This window comes from Hylobates moloch, unplaced genomic scaffold, assembly GCF_009828535.3.
Source record: "Hylobates moloch isolate HMO894 unplaced genomic scaffold, HMol_V3 SCAFFOLD_15, whole genome shotgun sequence".
Lineage (NCBI taxonomy): Eukaryota > Metazoa > Chordata > Mammalia > Primates > Hylobatidae > Hylobates > Hylobates moloch.
Window position 1 is genome coordinate 86,023,528 of NW_026652290.1, and position 24,219 is coordinate 86,047,746.

The 24,219-nt window shown below is 38.3% G+C and overlaps 1 protein-coding gene and 1 non-coding gene across 4 annotated transcripts in view; one reads left to right on the plus strand and one right to left on the minus strand.

Annotated features, from left to right (window-relative positions):
• Positions 1-24,219, plus strand: part of SOS1 (SOS Ras/Rac guanine nucleotide exchange factor 1) — a 141,591-nt gene that overhangs the window by 37,391 nt on the left and 79,981 nt on the right. For all 3 annotated transcript variants that reach the window (XM_032178773.2, XM_032178774.2, XM_058429008.1), the window contains exon 2: positions 16,955-17,080. In XM_032178773.2, coding sequence (XP_032034664.1) covers positions 16,955-17,080 — 126 coding nt within the window. The remainder of the gene's footprint in view (positions 1-16,954; positions 17,081-24,219) is intronic.
• On the minus strand, positions 1,711-1,814 carry LOC116484323 (U6 spliceosomal RNA). Its single transcript, XR_004252505.1, has one exon. It is a non-coding gene; the product is annotated as a U6 spliceosomal RNA (small nuclear RNA).

The following is a 24,219-nucleotide window of genomic DNA, read 5'->3' on the forward strand; positions in this document are numbered from 1 at the left end:
CTGTCATGCTTGTGTATAAATACATACTTAATTTATTATTACACATACACATGTATATATGTATATGTGGTTTTTTTTTTGAGAATTCCCTGTATTTTACATTTTTTTGTGAGTTTTCTCACTTAAGAATACCTCACTTAATAGCTCTAATTTGTTCTTTTTAATGGCTACACATATAGTTGTATTAGTTTGCTAGGGGTGCCATAACAAGTACCACAGACTGAGTGATTTAAACAACAGAAATTAATTTTCTCACAGTTTTGGAGGCTAGAAGCCCTAGATGAAGATGTTGGTGGGTTGTTTTTTTCTGAGGCCTCTCTCCCTGGCTTTATAGATGGCTGTCTTCTCCCTGTTTCTTCACGTGATCTTTCTTCTGTGTTCAAATTTTCTCCTCTTATTAAGGATACCAGTCTTGGATTGGATTCAGGCCTACCCTAATGACCTCATTTTAACTTAATTACCTCTTTAAAGACTTCATCTCAAAATACATTCACATTCTGAGGTGCTGGGGCTTAGGACTTCATATGAATTTTGGAGGGACACTATTCAGCCCATAACAATCATATTCCACAGTGTATCCAACCATTCCCTTACTGGTGGTCATTTACATTATTTTTGTTTTTTGCCACCATGCAATAAAATCTTTGTATATATATCCTTCTATTTTTACAGGATAAATTCCCAAAAGTGGATTTTCTGGGCAAAGGATATATTTTAATTTTGATAGTGGTTGCCAGATTACTTTTCAAAAAGTCTTATCAGTTAGCATTTCTACTTGTATGAGAATAACTTTTTCCAAGAATAGTCTATATTCAGGATCCCTCTTCCCATCTTTCTCCTCCCATCTACTCCTCAACTGCTTATAATTTGGGTTTTGCTCCAGCTACTGTATTCATATTCTTTTCTCAAAGGCCACTAGTTCTGTGCTATTGCTACATTAATTGTTCTTTTAAAAATATTCTGTTTGCATTTTGCAATATTTGAAGCTCTTGGAGACTGGTTTTTGTATATTACTTCTCCTGACTTCCTTAAGAATATACCCTAGCCACCATTTCCTGATTGTTTTGCCTCATCTTCATCTGCTTGCTGCTTGGATGTAGGTGCTTCCCAAGATTCCATTCTGCTTTAAATTGCTCCTGTCCACCTTAGACTGGGAGATTTTTATTTACTTGTACTATTTCTATTACCTGTGTGAAAGTTAATCATCCGAATTGGGTCATTTTTGTCATACCCAACTAAATCAATAGAGGGGCCAAGGGGAAAAATCATTCAGGGTCTATAAGATTGCTCTAGAAATGTAATTCTCTGCAAATCCAGCAGCTAAAACTGCCTATTTGTATAAACAAAAACCAGTTTTATCTACGTCTGCTGAGATAACTTGCTACAACTCTGGGACTAATTTTGCTCACCAACTGGAGTTTGCCAGCTCCCCAAAGCCTTACTAATACCGATAAACTTTCTATCAAGACCAGATATAACATTTCCTCTTCTTTATAAAACCCCCAACCATATCTTTGTTGTTTGGACATACTGAAGACCACCCAGTCTATGTGTATGCCCCAAATTACAATTCTTTCTTCCCAAATAAAACGTTAAATTTAGAGGTTTGCATCTACATTTTTATTTTGACTTTGACACCTGTAGGTGATTCGATGAATCCCAGATCCATGTTTTTGGCCTTAAGCTCTCTTTTTTTAAAAAATTAAAATAAAAATAATGGAACGCTTCACAAATATACATGTCATCCTTGCGCAGGAGCCATCCTAATCTCTGTATCGTTTCGTTTTCAGTATACGTGCTGCCGAAGCGAGCACTAAGCTCTTTTTTGAGCCTCAGACCTAGCTAGATTTCAACCTGTACTCTAATAAATTTAAAGTAAAATTTACCGTAAGATACCTCTGGGTTTTTTCTCTGTTTCTCTTTATTCTTTCATTAACATAGATCCAGTTTTTTTATTTTTTTTCCAGAAACATAGAGGAAAAGGGAAAGATGCAGTACCACAAAGCTAACAATAGAGCAAGTGATGTAAGTTCTGTGAGGGCTGGAACTTTGTCTTATTCTGCTTTTCCCAGATGCCTACTATACTGCTTAGCATATGTGAACCCATCTCAAAAACAAAATCCACCAAAAAACTCTTATGAATTAAATATTAATAATTAACTATTTACTATTTCCAATTAGTCTTAAAGATTGAACAGGCAAGTTTTGTAGCGGGGGTGTGGGGATGGCTACTGGGTACAAAAAGTGATTAGAATGAATAAGACTTAGTATTTGATAGCACAACAGGGTGACTAGTCAGTAATAATTTAATTGTACATTTTTAAATAACTGAAAGTATAATTGGATTGTTTGTAACACAAAGGGTAAATGCTTGAGGGAATGGATACCCCATTTACCATGACGTAACTATTATGCATTACATATCTGTATCAAGTATCTCATGTACCCCATAAATATATGCACCTATGTACCCACAAAATTTTTTTTAAAAATTGGTTTTATCAAAAAAGGTTGAATAAGCAAGTTTTTATAAAAATATTTACCAATATTTAATAACTATGGACATTCTTTTTTTTGAGACGGATCTCTCTCCCCAGGCTGGATCAGGCACCTCACTCAACCCCCTCCGGTTCACCCATCCTGCCCACCTCGAAACTGGACTACAGGCCCCCCACCACCCCTGCTAATTTTTTTTTATACCACCGTGGTCTCGATCTCCTGACCTCGTGATCCGCCCGCCTCGGCCTCCCAAAGTGCTGGGATTACAAGCGTGAGCCACCGCGCTCGGCCCGACATTCTTTTTTTTTTGAGACAGGGTCTTGCTCTGTTGGCTAGGCTGGAGTGCACTGGCGCTAATTGCAACCTCTGCCTCCTGGGTTCAAGTGATTCTCCTGCCTCAGCCTTCCAAGTAGCTGGGACTACAGGTGCCCGCCATCAAGCCTGGCTAATTTTTGTATTTTTAGTAGAGACGGGGTTTCGCCATGTTGGCCAGGCTGGTCTCGAACTCCTAACCTTAGGTAATCTGCCTGCCTTGGCCTCCCAAAGTGCTGGGTTTACAGGCATAAGCAGCCGTGCTTGGCAAATTTTCTTTATCTTTTTTTTCTTTTTTTCTTTTTTTTTTTTATTTTTACCGAGGACAGAGTCTCACTCTGTTGCCCAAGGTAGAATGCAGTGGCACGATCTCGGCTCACTGCAACCTCCGCCTCCAGGGTTCAAGTGATTCTCCTGCCTCAGCCTCCCGAGAAGCTGGGATTACAGCTGCACATCTCCGTCGCTGGCTAGTTTTTGTATTTTTATTAGAGACGGGGTTTCACCATGTTGGCCAGGCTGGTCTCGAACTCTTGACCTCCAGTGATCCACCCGCCCGCACTTCCCAAAGTGCTGGGATTACAGGCCTGAACCGCCACACCCAGCCACTATGAGCATTATTTACTAATAAATAAGCACCATCTTGCATTACAGCTACAAAAATTATTTTTTGTTCTCGTTTTTGAGACAGGGTCTCCAACCACCCAGGCTGGAGTGCAGTGGCAAAATCATGGATCACTGCAGCTTTGAACTCCTGGGGTCAGCTTCCTGAGTAGCTGGGACCACCCAAACCCAGCTAATTTTTTAATTATTTTTTTGGAGAGACAAGGTCTCACTTTGTTGCCCAGGCAGGTCTTGAACTCCTAGGCTCAAGCAATACACCTGCCTCAGCCTTCCAAAGTGCCGGTATTATAGGCGTGAGCCACTGTTCCTGGCCTTACAAAAATTATTTTGTAGGTTGTATTTTTAGCTAGCCTATCACAATTCTTCCAAGTTTTTAAATGGTTTCTGTTGCTTATAAAATATTATTTATTGATAGCCAACAAATTCTAATTTGGTTATTACTAGGGTATCAGTGCGAAAAAAAATTGCAGTTAAAAACTTGTAAAATCTCATATGCCTAAATACCAGGACTGGGTTTATAGTTGTATCAATTTATTTGTTTTTCTCAATACTCAGCATCCAAATTAAAAATAGGAGTATTTTTGTTTACTTTAAAAGGTGATATACTATTTATATTTTGTAACATTCATTGAAGAAAATACTTAAGACTTTCAAAACTAGAAAAATATTATTTTAATTTCTTAAAGCTTTGAAATATACATTGAAAAGAGTGCATATAACCTCAGTTTAAATGTTCGGTGTAAATCAGGGGTCCCCAACCCCCAGGCTGCAGACTGATACTGGTCCATGGCCTGTTAGGAACCAGGCGCACAGCAGGAGGTGAGCAATGGGTGAGTGAGCAAAGCTTCATCTGTATTTACAGCCACTCACCATCATTCGCATTACCGCCAGAACTCCGCCTCTTTTCAGATCAGTGGAGGCATTAGATTCTCAGGAGTGCAAACCCTGTTGTGAACTGTGCATGTGAGGCATCTAGGTTGCATACTCCTTATGAGAATCTAATGCCTGATGATCTGTCACTGTCTCCCATCCCCAACCCCCCCCCCCATATGGGACTGTCTAGTTGCAGAAAAACAAGCTCAGGGCTCCCATTGATTCTACATTATGGTGAGTTGTATAATTATTTTATTATATATTACAATGTAATAATAGAAATAAAGTAAACAATAAATGTAATGCACTTGAATCATCCTGAAACCATCCTCCCCACCCGAGTCTGTGGAAAAGTTGTCTTGCCTAAAACTGGTCCTGGTGCCAAAAAGGTTGGGGACCACTGACTTTAGGCATGCTTCCCCACCCACCTCCCCCTAGTCTGTGGAAAAATTGTCTTCCACAAAACCAGTCCCTCGTGCCAAGGTTGGAGACCACTGGTTTAAATAATAATGAAATGAACATGTATGTACCTAACAGGTTAAAAAATGAAGTATTTCTGGCCAGGCACAGTGGCTCACGTCTGTAATCCCAGCACTTTGGGAGGCCAAGGTGGGCAGATCACAAGGTCAGGAGTTTGAGACCAGCCTGACCAACATGGTGAAACTCTGTCTCTACTAAAAATACAAAAATTAGCCGGGCATGGTGGCACGCGCCTGTAATCCCAGCTACTGAGGAGGCTGAGGCAGGAGAATCGCTTGAACCCAGGAGGTGGAGGTTTCAGTGAGCCGAGATTGCACTACTGCACTCCAACCTGGGCAACGGAGTGAGACTCTGTCTCACAAAAAAAAAAAAGAAAAAGAAAAAGAAAAAAAAAGAAATATTTCTAATACTTTTAAAGGCTTCTGTGGTTTCCTGATTGCATCTTGTTTTCCCTCCCCTGGAGGTAATAGCTGAGTTTTAGATTAATCAACTACTTAAATTACTTTATAGTTTTGTCACATATGTGTAAATTAATAAACAATGAACATAGTTTGGTTTTGCTTTTTTCTGAACTTGATATAAATGGATTGTTTCTATTGTTCTGTAACTTATATTTTTGCCCCATTTTATGTTTTTGAGATTTCATTTATGTTATTGTGTAACTTTTAGGTCATTCATTTGCACTGGTAAGTAATATTCGTTTTCTAAATCTCCTGCAATGTATTGGTCCATTCTAATGTTGATGGACATTCTGGTTTACAAGTTTTGCTTTTTAAGCATTACTGTTAACATTTTTGTGCTTGTTCATCTGTTGTACACATATAAGAGCTCTATAATGTGGCAGTCCTCAACTTTTTTTTTTTTTTTGAGACAGAGTCTCCCTCTTGTCACCCATGCTGGAGTGCAGTGGCGCGATCTTGGCTCACTGCAACCTCCACCTCCCAGGTTCAAGCAATTCTCCTGCCTCAGCCTCCCGAGTAGCTGGGACTACAGGCGCATGCCACCGTGCCTGGCTAATTTTTGTATTTTTAATGGAGACAGGGTTTCACCATGTTGGCCAGGATGGTCTCGATCTCGTGACCTCATGATCTGCCCGCCTCAGCCTCCCAAAGTGCTGGGATTACAGGCATGAACCACCGCACCCGGCCAGTCCCCAACCTTTTTGGCACCAGGGTCTGGTTTTGTGGAAGACAATTTTTCCATGGTTGGGGAATGTTTTGGGGATAAAACTCTTTTGCTTCAGATCACCAGGCATTAGATTCTCATAAGGTGCACAAGCTGGAGCCCTCACATGCACAGTTCACAGTAGGGTTCATGGTCCCATGACAGTGAGAATCTAATGCTCCTGCTGATCTGACAGACGGGGCTCAGGTGGTAATGCTCCCTGGTAGGCTGCTCACCTGCTCTGTGGCCCGGCTCCTAATGGGGTTTGAGGGGATTTATTGGTTGGCAGCCAGGTGTTGGGGACCCCTCCTATAATGTACTTAGAATTGCTGGATCATATTGTGTGTGTGTATTTAACTTTACTAAGTAACGTTAAACTTTAATCCAAATTGTTATTTTATATTCCCACCAGTAATGGGTGAAAATTCACATTTCTTTGTATCTTTACCAATACTTGATATTCTTACATTTTAAAATTTTTGTCAAAATAGTAGGTGTAAATTAATGTCTTGTAGTTTTTATTTGTATTTACTTGAATACAAATAAATACAAGGCTGAGGCTTGAGATTGAGATTGAGATTGAGGCTGAGCACCTTTCTAATATTTATGGGGCAATTGTGTTTCCCCTTCCATGAAATGTCTGTACATGACTTTTGCGCATTTTAGAAAACTGAGGGTTTTTTTTATTAATACTTTTTAATTATTTATCCTGGATATTTCCGTTGTAGGTTATATGTGTCCCAGTGTGTGACTTATCTTTCCACTTTTTGTGATATGTTGATTAAGCAGTAGTTCTTAATGAAATTGAATTAGAATTTTTCTTCATTTTATACTTAATGTGTTTTTCTAAATAAATTCTTTCCTAACTCAGGTTATAAAGATATCCTGCTATGCTTTTACTAAAAGTTTCTGAATCTTTTGCTTATCACTGTTAAGTACTTGATCCGTCTTCAGTTGGTTTTTATATATGGTGTGTGATAGGGAATAATTTGCCAGTGTCCTAACACTATATCTTGGATGATCCATCCTTTCCTCATGAATCTACACTACTGGCTCTTTGTTTTATATTATTTTCATACAAGATCTGTATACAAGCTCTCCATTATGGTGGTCTTTCTGTTTCTGCACTAATGTCTTAGTATCTTAATCACTGTAGCTTAATCATGTCTTTATCTGGCAGGAAAAATAGTTTTTTACCTGATTTTTCTGTAGGAGTGACTTAGTTGTTCTTGGCTCTTCTAAATTTAGGATCAACATCTCAATTTTTCAGAAAATTGTTTCAATTTTAATAGGAATTGTAATGTTTAGAGTATGGGAGAGTTGACATCTTGAGATATTATGGTACTTCATTAATACTATTTAAGGCCTTCTAAATGTCATTCATTAAAGTTAAAAAATTTTTCTTCATAAAGGATTTTCTTTTTGAGAAGGAGTCTCACTCTGGTGCGATCTCGGCTCACTGCAACCTCCGCCTCCTAGGTTCAAGCAATTCTCCTGCCTCAGCCTCCCAAGTAGCTAAGATTACAGATGCGCACCACCACACCCAGTTAATTTTTGTATTTTTAGTAGAGACAAGGTTTTACCATATTTGTCAGCCTGGTATCGAACTCCTGACCTCAAGTGATTCACCTGCCTTGGCCTCCCAAAGTGCTGGGATTACAGGCGTGAGTCACTGCGCCCAGTCCATAAAGGTTTTATACACATTTTATAAGATTATTTTCCTAGTTACTCTATTTATTTTTGCAACTATCATTCAAAAATTATATTTTCTGTTTGTTGCTTATGTAGGAGTGCAACTATCTTTTATAGATTATTTCAACTATTTTGCTAAACTCACTTATTATCTCATAATTTTTCTATAGATTCTTTTGGGTTTTCAGTTAGAATAATTATATTACCTGCAAATAATAACAGTTTTATTCCTTCCTTTCCAATCCTTTTTATCTTATTGGCTAGGACCTCCAGACAATGTTGAGTAGACATTGTGATAGTAGGTATCCTTGTTTTGTCCCTGGTTTTAAAGGTAGTTCTTTTAGTATTGCACTATTGATTATGATTTTTGTTGTATGCTTTTTGTTTATATCCTTTATCAAGTTTAGGAAATGTTCTTCTATTTCTAGGCCCTGAGTTTGTGCTTGTATATTTGCTAGGAACCATGAATTGTTACCTTTTCTGCATCTATTGTCATTTTTCTCCTTTAATCTGTTAATGCGAGAATCACAAAAGGTTTACTTTTGTTGAACCAGTCTCAGTTCCTGAAATAAGCCCAAGTCGGTCATGGTGTAGTATCTTTTCTAAACATTTCTAAATTTGATTTGCTACCTTTTTTTTTTCTTTTTCTTTTTCTTTTTTTTTTTTTTGTAAGGTAAGGTCTCACTCTGTCACCCAGGCTGGAGTGCAGTGGTGTGATCTCGGCTTACTGCAACCTCTGCCTCCTGGGCTGAAGCAATTCTTTCACCTCAGCCTCCCCAGTAGCTGGGACCACAGGTGTGTGCTACCATGCCTGGCTAATTTTTGTATTTTTGGTAGTGATGAGTTTTTGCCTTGTTACCCAGACTGGTCTTGAACTCTTGAGCTCAAGCCTCAGCCTCCTAAATTGGTGGGATTACAGGCATGAGCCATCACACCTGGCCAAGTTTGCTACTTTTGTTGATGATTTTTTTCATCTATGTCCAAGAGCAGTTATTCTTTCCTAGATAGTGTTGGTTTGGTTTAGTGTCAGTTGTACACAGCGCACATTGTATAAGGTTGGAATTGTCTATTTCTGGAAAGATAAAATTACCTTCTTTGTGGGAAGATTTTAAACCTTTGATACAATTTCTTTAATGATTAGAAGACCATTCGAAATGTTTTATTTCTTTTTGAGTCAGTTTTGATAATTTACAATTTTTAGGAATTTGTTCACTTTACCTAAATGTTCAAAGCTTGATTTGAAGTTTTTCATAATTTTCTCTTTTTAAACTGCTATATTTGTAGTTATGCCCCTCCTTCTTGTGTATAATACAGTAGTATTTGTGCCTTCTCTTTTTTTCTTGATCTTTTAGCAATTTTTCTATTAGTACTTTTCAAAGTGTCAACTTTGTTTTTTATTTTTTTAATTTAAAAAATTTATTATAATATTTTGAGATGGAGTCTGTCTATTTTGTCCAGGCTGGTCTCTGACTCCTAGACTCAGGTAATCCTCCCGCTTCAGCCTCCCAAGTAGATGGGATTATAGGCGTCAACCACCACACCTGACTGTCCTTTGTTTTTTATTTATTTGTTAACTGTTGCTTTTCTTTCTTTCTTTCTTTCCTTTTAGAGGAGAAAAAAAGGTTGAAAAAAATTTAGGAGCCACTTGATAAAAAAAGAATTTCAGGTTTGTTTCCCTAGATGTAATACAGGAACCTTAAACTCATATGTCAAACTTGAATTTCTTATCTTTCCTGGAAAATATTGTCTTCTAGTATTTCCTGTCCTAAGTTGGTGGTTCGCTCTTGTTGCTGCCCCCACCACCCAAAAAAATAGTTATCCAAGCCTACCTCCTTCTACCTTAACAGGCCCTTCTTTCCCACCTCCTGCTGTTTGTGCCTCGGTCCAGGTCTTCAGTCTCTCTTCTTATAGAGCATGTGGCATCATTTCAACTAGTTTTGCTTCCTTCGACCTCATCTCTGTTAACCCATCCTTTATACTGGCATTTTTGACTTCAGCAAACAGTCCAATTATGTCCGTGTCTCATTTAAAACATTACAGTTATTTTCTGCTACCCTGATCACTTCCCAACTCCTTAGCATGATATACAACCTGCGCCTTCCAGTCTCCCTACATGTACTCTTTGGTCCATGGTCCAACTTAGTTTCCCTAACACATCATTTTGTTCTTGGTCTCTATGCCTTTTTTTTTTTTTTTTTTCTGTTGAGACAGACTTTTGCTCTTGGTGCCTAGGTTGGAGTGCCATGGCACGATCTTGGCTCACCACAACCTCCGCCTCCCGGGTTCAAGCAAATCTCCTGCCTTAGCCTCCCAAGTAGCTGGGATTACAGGCACGTGCCACCATGCCCGGCTAATTTTGTATTTTTAGTATAGACAAGGTTTCTCTGTGTTCGTCAGGCTGGTCTTGAACTCCTGACCCCAGGTGATCCACCTGCCTCGACCTCCCAAAGTGCTGGGATTATAGGCATGAGCCACCGTGCCCGGCCAGAGAAAATATTTTTAGTTTATTTTATTTATGGGAAAGATGTAAGTGCTCTGATTTGTTTGATTTTTGTCTTTTTCTTTGTCTTTTGCTTTGCCTCCCGGGTTCAAGCAATTCTCCTGCCTCAGTTGGGACTACAGATGTGTGCCACCACAGCCAGCTAATTTTTGTATTTTTGGTAGAGATGGGGTTTTGCCATGTTGGCCAGGCTGGTCTATTTTTTTTTTTTCTTTTTTCTGAGATGCAATCTCACTCTGTCACCCAGACTGGAGTGCAGTGGCACAATCTCGGCACGATCTCGGCTCACTGCAGCCCCTGCCTCCCGGGTTCAAGCGATTCTCCTGCCTCAGCCTCCCGAGTAGCTGGGATTATAGGTGAGCACCACTGCACCTGGCTAATTTTTGTATTTTTAGTACACACGGGGTTTCACCATGTTGCTCAGGCTTGTCTCGAGCTCCTGATCTCAGGTGATCCACCCACCTCAGCCTCCCAAAGTGCTGGGATTACAGGCGTAGGCCACCACGCCCGCCCCAGGCTGGTCTTAAATTTTATTTGTTGATGAAAGATTTTTGCCTTGGTTTTTAACCTCAGAGTGAGGACAAATAAGCACCTAAAGCATCAAACATTGACTAAAGAATTGTAACACTAAGAGAGAGATTTGATGATTCCGATCTTTATTATTTGGCTTTGAGAATACCAGTTTTATCTCAAATTCTGTCTTTATATTTATAAATAAAAGTAGCAGATCTGAGCTCAAGACATGACAGAACATAATTTAGAAGCTTTTCCAATTCTCCAGAAAGCCATTAGCTAGCAGGGGATATGAAAGATTCATCAGAATTCAACATAGTATTTTCTGGCAGTTTACCCAAGGGGTTCCTGAATACACTTGGAGAACTCGTGTATCAAACAACTACGAATTGATATACACCTAAATCCCTTTGCCTTTTCAGATTCCACAAAACCTGGCAATAATAGCCAACAAAGTTGCTTCAGAATCTGCTGGAACTTACTAGAGACAAAATGAACTGTCAAGATAGAATCAAGTAGTCCTTAAGGAAGGTTTATAATTCAAGAGTTTTCATCTTTAGTTGAATATAGTGATTACTCCTTAAAAGAACAATTACTGTAAAATTCTTATTCAGGCTATTGTTAATTATTTAGTAAAGTATTTGCATTAATTGTACTTAAATTACTCTAAGAAAATATAGTTAAAGAATTATATGCAATTTTCTGTGTCAGTAAACCATAAGTATAAAATGTAATGTTTTTTGAAAACTATTAGGTTGGTGCAAAAGTAATTGATGTTTTGCCATTAAATGGCAAAACCGGGAAAACCCACATAGTTTAAACCCAATTTGAAATGCTTATTTATAATTGCTCATAAACACACATGCAACTCTGAATCAGCTGTACATGGCTTCTGAAGACTGCCGTGAGATTTGACAGGGTAACCTATTCTGTATAGAGCTGAATAACTTGGATCATTTGATCTATTAAATGTCTCTGAGTACCATTTATGATGGAATGGAGCACTTTGGCTGTAACACTATCTCATGGAATAGAAGTGTGGTTACTCTGCCTACATGTGAAATATAATACTACTTCTGTTTGCTCTTTAAAGAAATATCCTAACAGCATCTTCTTGAAAGAATAAAGAATAGCCTGCGTATTTTTAGGAGTTGGTACTCAGCTTGCCTTTTAAGTATGGACCATTGCCTTTGTTTTTCAGTTAGAATTTTTAAGTTTTGTTTTTGTTTTTAAGGGGGTAAAACAATTTATTGATCTCTTAAATACATGGATGAGTTTTGTGATTCCCATTTGACAGATTTTAAGATGTGAGAAAGGTTAATGTCCAGAAGCTTAGAAGTGTGGTTGGCATCATGCATTATTTTCTGTTTAAGCCAACTAATTCTTTGATTTATTTGATAGTTCTTATTTGGATATTAGTAACCACCAATAAATAAAACCGAATATGAATTTCCAAAATTTTGCTTATACAAAGTGCCAAATTTAACATTTGAATTATATGTGCTAGAATTATAGGCAGTATCACGTTGCTGTTTTTAACCATTGCATTTTCACTGTTGTGGCTATATACAACTCTACATAATTAACATCTGTTTTAGTTCTAACTGCTTTTGTATTGTGAATGGTTTCTGCTTTAAAGGCTTATGCTCCTGAAATCAACCAAACAACCAAACAGACTCTCTAGTCTTACCATCACATCTTTTCAATTTTAATTCCAAGAAAGAAATATTTTATTCCCCTCACCTCTGTAACACAGAAGCCTTGAGTATCCCCTGAATGTCAGGGGTTTAGAGTGAAAAGCAAGGAGAAAATTATAAGTACATAAAGCCCTGCCCAGTTGGAACATCACTATCCAAAAGAGGAAACAGACAAGGGAACATGTAATTATAAGTCAACATGATAAACCCAGTAACAGAAATGTGGTATATAGTACAGGGATTAACCCAGTAAGAGTATAAGGACCATACGAGCAGGGATTATATTTGATTCATATCTGTATATCCAGTACCTAACAGAGGGTCTAGTATTTAATAGATTCAACAAATCAGTTAAATGAATGAGATTAATTCTGCCTTAGAGATAAGAAACAAGGAAGTCTTCCTAAATGGGGTGTAATCTGGATTTTGAAATTCAAATAGCTTAGAAGAAGAAAAGGACAAAGTTGAAAAAAAAAAAAAAAAAGCCAAATAGGCAGATAAAAAAAAGCTAAGAGAATGAATGACAGGCCTGGGGAACAGTGTGAGTGAAACTGCATGCCATGTTTTAGCAAACTGCAGATAGTTCAGATTGCATCAGCATAAAGTGTAAATTGAAGAGCAGCTGGAAATGGAGCTATACTAGTGAAGAATTATATACATGGGTTTCTTTGAAAAACAGTGAACTTTACAAAAAAAACTTAATCATACTTTCTTGAATACTTTCTAAATCATGTTTTGGGATGCCTAGACCCCTTCTTCAAAGGCCTGTGATATTTTTAAAAGGTGATTCGAATTATTAATGAAATATTTTCATTTTAACATTTATTATCTTCTCTAACATTTGAGATTTATGTCAGATTTTTAATATAATTTTATATAACTTATGAATATTGGGATCCTTTGTGTAACCAATGATGATTTTCCCTTTTCAAATTATAAAGATTTATAGAACTGTAGTTGCATTTATGACATGAGATAGATGTTTATTAAATAGTATGACAACATACCTCAAGCCAAGTTTTATATGGAAGCCCACTATATAAGTAGATATGGTCCATGGGCATCCACTCCCTACACTAGGGTACTCCACAGATTCCTCCAGGTTCAACAGTCAAGGGTTTAGTGGAAAGAGCCAGGAGGCCCAGGTTCAATATTTACAATATTACTAGTTAGCGACGGGATTGTGGGTGTGTCATTTTTCTTTCTCATCATCTAAATAGAGGGACTGGCTGGGTGCAGTGGCTCACGCCTGTAATCCCAGCATTTTGGGAGGTGGAGGTGGGCGGATCACTTGAGGTCAGGGGTTCGAGACCAGCCTGGCCAACATGGTAAAACGCGGTCTCTACTAAAAATACTAAAAAAAAATTAGCCCAGCGTGGTGGCAGACACCTATAATCCCAGCTACTTGGGAGGCTGAGGCAGGAGAATTGCTTGAACCCGGGAGGTGGAGGTTGCAGTGAGCCAAGGTTGCACCACTGCACTCCAGCCTGGGTGACAGAGCGAGACTCCGTCTCAAATAAATAAATACAATAAATAGAGGACTTAGTTAAATGACTTCTAAAGTCCCTTTTAACTCTTAAGTCTGTGGTTTTATAAATCTGTAGCTATAGTTTATGTGATGCTGGGGCTTTGAACTGGAATGTCACCCCCAATTATAGCTACACTTTCTGGGACTACATCTAAGTGAAATCAGGAGCAGTCTATATTGTGTTTTTCTAAAATACTTAAGTTCTTCTTTTTTTCATGTTAAGTTTGAGATTTTGGTAGAATAGGTGGAACTATGTCACAGGTAATGTGAAGTCTAAAACTGAGGAGAGAAATCAGTACTAGGGATAGATTTGGGGTTATCCATACAGGTGACTGTTAAATGTGGAAGTAAATGAGGTTACTTAGGGGGCAGAAGAGAAGGGAGTGAACATACGAGAGTAGAAGGGGTGGAGGAATGGAGGAAGATATGGAACTCTACAAGGACATGGAAAAGGAATAAGGAAATTAGGGAAGAAATTGAATAGAGTATGTCTCAATACTAAGGAAAGAGTTTCAGAAATGAAATTGACTGAGAACCAGATAGAAATAGCCTACCATGTGGTGGTAGCATTCACTGCAAAATGAAGATGTTGTTCATTAAGATAAAGATTATCTGAAAAGATAAGCCATTGGGGGCATGCAAATCAGTGTACAAAAAGAAAACTTGCAAGTTCCAGTTTTGTTTTGTTTTTTTTTTAAAGGTCATGCTAAGTATTGAAGAGGAATAAGTTTATATGGTTTGATACCTACACACATTAGTCAGAGTGTGGTGGTATGGTGAATGGAGAGCACAGAACTCAGAGTTATGAATTCTGGGTTCTAGTACACACTGTCTATTATTTTAACTGTACAGCCATCCAGTCACCTAACAGGGATACTTGTAAACAGATAAATTATAATCAGATTGGTAATTGTACTCAATATGATCAAAAGTTCTTGGGCAAATGATTTAAGCCTTCTGGGTTTCTTCACCTGTAAAATTAAATTGTTAAAAAAATTTGTTTTAGGCCAGGCACAGTGGCTCATGCCTGTAATCCCACCACTTTGGAAGGCCAAGGCAGGTGGATCACCTGAGGTCGGGAGTTTGAGACCAGCCTGGCCAACATGGTGAAACCCCGTCTCCACTAAAAATACAGAAATTGGCCGGGCATGGTGGCAGGTGCCTGTAATCCCAGCTACTGGGGAGGTGGAGGCAAGAGAATTGCTTGAACCCAGGAGGCGGAGGTTGCAGTGAGCCGAGATCATGCCACTGCACTCCAGCCTGGGTGACAGGGTGAGACCCTGTCTCAAAAAAATAAAAAATAAATAAATTTTGTTTTAAAGCTCGTACTCTATGTAGTACCTCTTCATGCAGTTCTGGATTGTTACAATGCTATTTGCCTTTAAAATGTATATGAATGCATACGGATGTATGTATACATATATGTACTTTTAAAAAATTATTATGTAGGATACTATCTTTTACTGTTGTTTTGAGACAGGATCTCCCTCTGTTGGCCAGGCTGGAGTACAGTGGTTTAATCATAGCTCACTGCAGCCCTGGCATCCTGGGTTTAAGCGATCCTTCCACCTCACCTCAGCCTCTGGAGTAGGTGGGGACTACTATAGGCATGTGCCACCTTACTGGGCTTTTTTTTTTTTTTGGTGGCGACAGGTTTTCCCTGTGTTGCTCAGGCTGGCCCTGAACTCCTGGCCTTAAGTGTTCCTCCTTCCTCAGCCTCTCAAAGTGTTAGGATTACAGGCATTAGCCACCACACTCAGTCTAGTACACTGTTTATAAAATATTCCCTGTAGACTGAGGCTGTCACACCCTCTCAGTTAATGAAGTGTAGTAGGACAGGCCATACTGTGTGCTGTGAGCTAGTGAATACTGTGCACTTTCATCCAGCAAGTGCCCTACCACCTGTTGGAGAGTTGATCATATTTTGGAACATGTATTGTTTCTCTCCTGGAACTGTCTTTCTTGCCATTTATTTAGGGAGGAACAAAGGGATGCAAGTAAAGACTATCATGCTGTTTATTAACATGCAAGCTTTACAGAGGCCACTGGCCTGAGATTCAACTAAAGAAATGGTCAAGGCTTCTTTCCAGTGTGGACTCTTAAGTAAAACTTTTCATAAAAAAAAAAAAAAAATTAAAGAAATGGTTGAGGAGAAAGAAGGTAAAGATTTTTAGGCCACCAATATTCCTAAAGTATAGGTAGTCACAACTTTTGTGTCCTTTGATACAGGGTGACTTTGTGTTCACAAATATTATTTAAATTTATCAAGCTTGTAATATACGTGCCCTGCACAGTGCTTGCTGCCATAGATACACTGGTGAACTTGATGAGACATGCCCCTCCTGGATTTTATCATTTATTAGGAATGGCAAAGTTAAACAACAGTCAGAGGCCCATAGGAGGTCAGTTTTGCCCAAGCAGAATGTTGAATAAATGTTCTAACTGGTTCCTGGCAAAAACCGTATAAACTGTATCTTTTATCATCACCTCAGCCTCTCCCTTCCTTTCCCCATTTCTGCATCATATTGTAACCATAGTATGAGAAAAAACATACTGAAATTATTTAGTTAGGTAAACTGGATCTCCAGGAGCATATAAGCATGTGGCTGGGAAAAAGGGTTGAGAAATCCTGACTTCTAGGTCAGTATCATTCAAATCTATATTTGCAAGCCAGACCACATTTTTAAGTACAAACCCACTTTTTATTTTTGAGACAGAGTCTTGCTCGGTTGCCTAGGCTGGAGTGCAGTGGCAAGATCTTGGCTCACTGCAGCCTCTGCCTCCTGGGTTCCAGCAATTCTCCTGCCTCAGCCTCCTGGGTAGCTGGGATTACAGGTGCATACCACAAGGCCCGGCTAATTTTTGTATTTTTAATGGAGACAGGGTTTCACCATGTTGGCCAGGGTGGTCTCAAACTCCTGACCTCAGGTGATCTGCCTGCCTCGGCCTCCCAGATTGCTGGCATTACAGGCATGAGCCACCATGCCCGGCCACAAACCCATATTTTTTAAAGTTTTAAAAATTTGTTTAATGACATGGAACCCACATTTTAATTACTTTGCTTTTTGTTTATAGGTCCAGGGGCAAGTTCATCCTACTCTCGAGTCTAACGATGATGCTCTTCAGTATGTTGAAGAATTAATTTTGCAATTATTAAATATGCTATGCCAAGCTCAGCCCCGAAGTGCTTCAGATGTAGAGGTATGACAAATGTTGTCTTGTATTTACTTTATATCTAATTTGTGTGTTGGTTGTAATGTCATTCTATATATATATATATATATATATATATATATATATATAATATGGTATATAAGAAAATGAAGCCTGTTTAATTTTAATAGGTATCCTATCGGGTTTTTTTTTTTTTTTTTTTTTTTGGAATGTTTGCAGTATACTTACTGGTTGAGCATCCCAAATCCAAAAACCCGAACTCTGATGTGTTCCAGTGAGCATCATGTCAGCATCTAGAAGTTTTGGATTTTGGCCTGATGTGGTGGCTCAAGCCTGTAATCCCAGCACTTTGGGAGGCCAAAGCAGAAGGATCACTTGAGCCCACGAGTTCGAGACCAGCCTGGGAGACAAAGTGAGACCCCATCTCTAAAAAAAATTTGTTTTTAACTAGCTAGGCATGGTGGCATGCGCCTGTAGTCCCAGCTACTCAGGAGGCTGAGGCAGGAGGATCACTTGAGCCCAGGAGATCGAAGCTACAGTGAGCCCTGAATGAAAGAGTGGAACCCTGACTCTAAAAAAAAAAGCTAAAAGTTTCAGATTTTGGATTTTTGGATTAGGGATAATCAACCTGTATTGCATATAAGATAGTTTATATATATTCTAGCTGTTAAACTATACATTTTTTGTTTGTAAGCTAAAACGAACAATTTCTTGATGATAGAATGATATACCCATACCTTTAGGAGTGGCTTATGTCCAAGCATTTCTTTTATTAAAGCCAGCTAACATTCCAAAAAGATTTCTGTTAATGTTTTGATCTTCAGTTGTTACATGTATTTTAGGTGGTAAGTGAATTATTTCCCACCAATTGAGAGAGAGGGAAACATCTAAACACCTAGGAAGGAGGTTCTGTAATCTCTTAGAAAGATGATATGGCCCTTGTCTTTTTTTAGGGCTTATGATTTAATGGAGATACAGATAGATATGTAGTCAGTAACATAATGTGATATTCTATGAGTAAAGAGTATATGGGAAACCATGAAAGGGGCAACTGATAGATGCTTTGGGGTTTGGGATAGCTTCCAAGAAAAAGATGTATCTAAACTGAGTTCAGAAGGAGTCGAAAGTTGGAGAGAAGAGTAAGGTTTGAAGTACCAACTGTAGAAAATGGGAGATACAGCTAGAAATAGAAAGAGTTCTCTGGCAATGATGAAGGACCGTTTGACTTTAATGACTTCAAGTGTACAGTAGTTCAAATCTTTGGGTTTCTGTGACTTTGCTTTTCAGCACTCAAGTGTGAGCACAAAAAAAGATAGTTGGACTGAATGGTGTTTCCTCATGGATGTATAGCAGCAGAAGAGTAGGGCAAGGGAATTGTAAAAACTGGTAATAGCAGTGCCTTGCAACCTTTTCGGGACACAACACACATAGAAAGTAATGTTTTTATGGCACACAGTGATTGGGTAGGAAGTAATCTCTAGCAACCTCAGGCCTTGTCCTTCTCTCCTGAAGGCTGAGGGATTGATAGACAGGCATATCCAATGAGAAACTGCTGAGAAGAGCATCACTGAATTGAAATTGGATAAGGAAAAAAGTGAAATGTGATAATAGCTGATGGGTTTTCTATATAGTATTATGCACTAGTCTGAATACTTCCATGCTTTACATTTCATTTAAACTTTGTAATAATCCCATCAAGATGGTATTAGTTTTTTCCCTACTAGAATGTAAGCTCCAGGGATTTTTTTTTTTTTTTCTTGTTCACTGTTGAATCATCAGCACCTAGAACAATATCTGGCACAGAGAAGACACTCAGAAAATATAAGTTGAATGAATGAATGTGGAAACTGAAGCACAGAGAGGTTGAATAACCTGCCCAAGTTATTAAGTAGTGAAGCCAATACTTTTAACCAGAAAGTCTAGCTTTTTGAGCATGCATTCTAATACCAGGTAGGGGAGGTCACATATAATGGAAAAACATGGAGAGAACAGGGTACTAGAGTTCTCAGTAAGGTCAGAGAACTCATGATATTAGGACATCTGAAAGAGAGAAATAGAATAGATTGAGATCAGAGAAAGAGTTGTTTGAATGTAAGATTTCATAAGTAACATAGTTACAAAGCAGGATGTGGCTAGACCAGGGGTGAAGGTCCCCAAGATGAGGCGTTTATAGAATTAAGAGGCCAGGGTATTTTGTGTGTCCCTAATGTAAACCATAAAGTTGGACAGAATGGTAGCAGGACTTTCATGAGAACAGAAGAGTGATGTTAACAGCTCTTAATACCACCACAGTGGGGTTTAGGTTTCAACATGAATTTGGGAGGGGCACAAACATTTGGACCATAGCAAATGGTGTCTTACATTCTTTCATCAGGAAATAATTTTCCATTTTCCTCATTGACTAGGATTCAGTATTTCTTTAACACAGTTACAAAGCTTTCTATTAAAATAATAAGGGCCCTAAATTTAGCAAGCCCTAAGTATGTTTTGGGATGAGTCATAAAATATTTTTCTTAAGTTTTGAGGGTCACATAAGAAAAATGTATATAGAGACTGGGCATAGTAGCCCACACCTGTAATCCCAGCACTTTGGAAGGCCGAAGCAAGCTGATAACCTAAGGTTGGGAGTTTGAGAACAGCCTGGCCAACATGGTGAAACCCCATCTCTACTAAAAAAAAAAAAAAAATACAAAAAATTAGCTGGGCATGGTGGCAGGCACCTGTAATCCCAACTCCTCGGGAGCTGAGGCAGGAGAACCGCTTGAACCTGGGAGGCAGAAGTTGCAGTGAGCCAAGATTGCACCACTGTACTCCAGCCTGGGTGACAGAGAAAGACTCCATCTCAAAAAAAAAAATGCATTTTAAAAATAGATCAATCTGAATTAGCAGAATATATACATTTAAAAATCTTTCTGAAGAATATGCTTCATAATGGTTCCCAGAAGCTGTGTTGATTGGAGAGAAAGGGAACTGGGGAAGATTCATTCAAAGAATGCATATTTACAGTTGGGAGGAATAAGTTCAAGAGATCCTATTGTACAGCATGGTGACTATAGTTAATGATGGTATATTGTATTCTTGAAAATGCTAAGAGTGGGTATTGATTGTTCTCACCACAAAAATAACTATGTGAGGTAATGCATTCGTTAATTAGCTAGATTTAACCATTCCACAGTGTATATGTACTTCCAAGCATCATCATGTTGTACATGATATACATGTATAGTTTTATACATCAATTTAAGGAGTAAAATTTGGCTGATGTGGTGGCTCATACCTGTAATCTCAGCACTTTGGGAGGCCAACGTGGACAGATTGCCTGAGTCCAAGAGTTCAAGACCAGCCTGGGCAATATAGCAAAACCCTGTCTCTACTAAAAATACAAAAAATTAGCTGGCCGTGGGGCTACATGCCTGTAGTCCCAGCCACCTGAGAGGTTGAGGTGGGAGGATCACCTGAGCCCAGGAGATTGAGGCTGCAGTAAGCTGTGATCGCGCCACTGCACTCCTGACAAGAGTAAGACCCTGTCTCAAAAGGAAGAAAAAAGAATTTCGAAAAAAAAAAAATGTTTAAAGAATACACTTTGCTTTAAAGTATAAGCATAATTCAAAGTATGGTAGCAATTACTGCTTAATTTGGTAGTTCCTAGGGGATATGTCTAAGAGTGATTTTTAGTTGCCCTATAGTTTTAGGAAAATAGGTGATTCAAAAGTACTTGAAAACAGATAGATTGCGTACATGTTTTGCTGATGGTAATTAAAAAGTTTTGATAAATTGTACTACAGATTATCACAAATTATAAAGTATCATAGTCCAAATGAATGGAATTTTGTTTTATTGATGTAGCCAATAATCATTAATCGGTACTGCCAATATATTAGTATTTACCGTCAGGCAGTGTTGCAGATGAATAAGGAGGTAGAGTTGTGCTTCAGTTTCCATGGGGGATTGGTTGCAGGCTGCTGCCTGAAGATACCAAAATCCATGGATGCTCAAGTCCCTTATATTAAATGGCATAGTATTTGCATATAACTAATGAACACCCTCCCATATGCTTTAAATCATTTCTAGAATACTTATAATACCTAATAAAAAGTAAATATTGCCAAGTGTAGTGGCTTGTGCCTATACTCCCATCTACTTAGGAGGCTGAGGTGGGAGGATCACTTGAGCCCAGGAGTTCAAGGCTGCAGGAAGCTATGATCATGCACTTCAGTCTGGGTGACAGAGTGAGACCCTAACCCTTAAAAAAAAAAATTGAATTCTATGTAAATAATTATTACATTGTATTTTAAATTTTGTATTTTTTTATTTTTTTAAAAATATTTTTCATCTGCGGTTGGTTGAATCCACAGATGTAGAACCATGGATATGGAAGGCCGACTGTATTATATGTATTTTAATGTGCTGGGATTTCAGAAGAAGGGTATATATTATTTGGCTCAGTTGATTCCAATTAATTCAAGTATTAAAAGATAGTATAAAAATTGCTCCAATCTGTTTTTTTCCCCTTTTATAATAAGTATAATTTTCTGTATTTAAACTTTGAAAAAATAGAGGCAAAAGCTAATTTTTTTTCCTGTGTTATGACCTTAGTATATTCTTTAATTTCTTAGGTCTTGTCCTTTCATAATTGTACTTGTTCTTCACTTGACTGGAATAATTTCCTTTGTTGTTCCTTCCCTTTCTGGTCTGTATTTACCTATATTTAACCAGCTTTGATTTCTTAGGACACTGATTTCTTTTCCTCATTCATCTCAGGCTTTTTTTTTTTTTTTAACTCCTTTATCTTAGACTTTTTTTTGTCATTAGCCCTTCATCGTAAAATGTAAAATGTCTGCTTTCGTTTTCCATTCATTTTTTTTCTTTAGCTTTTTTTCCCTTGGAATCCTAAAGAGTCCTTATAATTTCTTTCTTTCTTTTCTTTTCTTTTTTTTTTTTTTTTTCTTTATTTTGAGACAGAGACTCCCTCTGTCACCCAGGCTAGAGTGCAGTGGTGTGATCTCAGCTCACTGCAACTTCCGCCTCCCAGGTTCAAGTGATTCTCATGCCTCAGCCTCCTGAGTAGCTAGGACTATAGGCGAGCACCACCATGCTTGGCTAATTTTTGTATTTTTAGTAGAGACAGGGTTTCACCATATTGGCCAGGCTGGTCTTGGAACTCCTGACCTCAAGCAGTCCGCCCACCTCAGCCTCCCAAAGTGCTGGGATTACAGGCATGAGCCACCACACCCGGCCAAGTCCCTGTAATTTCTAATAAGCTTTCCATTAACATTTAGATTCCCCAAATAATTTATCCATATTTTCTACCTTTCTAAACAAAAACAAATTTCTCCCACACATACCAAAGTATGTGGGGATCTGATTTTTTTTTAACTGAAGTACATATGTAGGAATTTATATAGGACCTAGAATATTTATATTGGAATTGATCAAGATTATCTTTTTAAACCTATTTATTATGTAAAGGAAAAGACAGGGTTCTGCTAATAATAGAGGTGAATCTCAAACTTAGCTCTGTATCTCATTAATGTTTCCCAAAGGTACTAGATATTAATCAAGATAGAGTTTCTCATTTAATACAAATAAAATTATTAATCTTGAAATTAGGAGAGTAATAGTATTCTAATTCATGAATCTTTCATTGTTCAGTCCTCCTTGGGCTTCTTTTTAAAAATACATGAAGGCCAAGTGCAGTGGCTCATGTGTGTAATCCCAGCACTTTGGGAGGCCAAGGCAGAAGGATCACTTTGAGCTCAGGAGTTCCAGAGCAGCCTGGGCAACATAGCAGGATCTCATTTCTACTAAAAATAAAAAAATTAGCTGGGCGTGGTGGCACGTACTTATAGTCCCAGCTACTTGGGAGGCGGAGGCAGGGGGATCACTTAAGCCCAGGAGGTTGAGGCTCCAGTGAGCTATGATTGCCTCATTGCACTCCAGCTCGGGTGATAGAGCGAGACCTTGTTCCCCCCCAAAATAAATAAAAAGTAAAGAAATATAAATGTTTGTGAAAGAAATTTTATTTTACCATAAAGTTATGAATTTGCCACTACAAGAAATAAAGTAATTCCTTCAGTTTGGCCTCTCCACATTCGAAACACCTTTTTTTTTTTTTTAACCCTACAAATCTTTCTGCATGCATTTTGACCCTTGACATTGTCTCCTAAGTATGTATTTGGTAATTTGATTTCATTAATACCCTTGTAAGTAAGTTTAAAAATGTGCTATGCTTCAGTATTACCACTTTGCCTTTTTAAAAATCATTCGATATTTTCTTTCCTCTTCTTTCCTTCCTCGAAACAATAAACCTGGAATGAGGTAGACATAATTGATATGGACCGGGGTTGCAGTTCTGTTTTCTTTTTCTTCTACCTCAACCCCTGCCTACAGTTAGTCTCTGTAATTCCACTGCTGGTGATTTTTTTTTTTTTTTCTACTCTATTTAGAATTAATTGTTAGGTTGAGTTCAACTTCTGTCCTTTTCTACTGCTTTTATTTTTTTATTTTTACTTTTTTCTACTGCTTTTATATCTACACTGTGCACCAGTATTTTTAGACTCCAGGTCATGGCCGTTAGTAAGTCATAAAATTACTTTAGTGCATTGCCCATTTAAAAAAATAAAACAGGCCGGGCACAGTGGCTCACACCTGTAATCCCAGCACTTTGGGAGGCTGAGGTGGGCAGATCATCTGAGGTCAGGAGTTCAAGACCAGCCTGGCCAACATGGGGAAACCCATCTCTACTAAAAATATAAAAATTAGGTGGGCATGGTAGCACACACCTGTAATCCCAGCTACTTGGGAGGCTGAGGTGGGAGAATCACTTGAACCTGGGAGTGGTGGTTGCAGTGAACTGAGATTGCACCACTGCACTCCAGCCTGCGCAACAGAGCGTAAGACTCTGTCTCAGAATAAATAAATATATAAATAAAAAACAGAATAGAAAATGCCAGTGTGCTACATATAATAAGGACAGGTTTGTTTTAGGAAACTGTTTCATTTGAGTATGTGTGCAGTATGGAAGGGTACAATGTAAAAATGTGTTGAAAATTTATTCTTACTATGAGTTGAGGTTTTAAAAGATGTTGGAAAGCCACAGGGTCATAGCATTATTAGGTTTGTACCATGGTTACATTTAGTTAATTATGGGTTAAACCCATCACTAT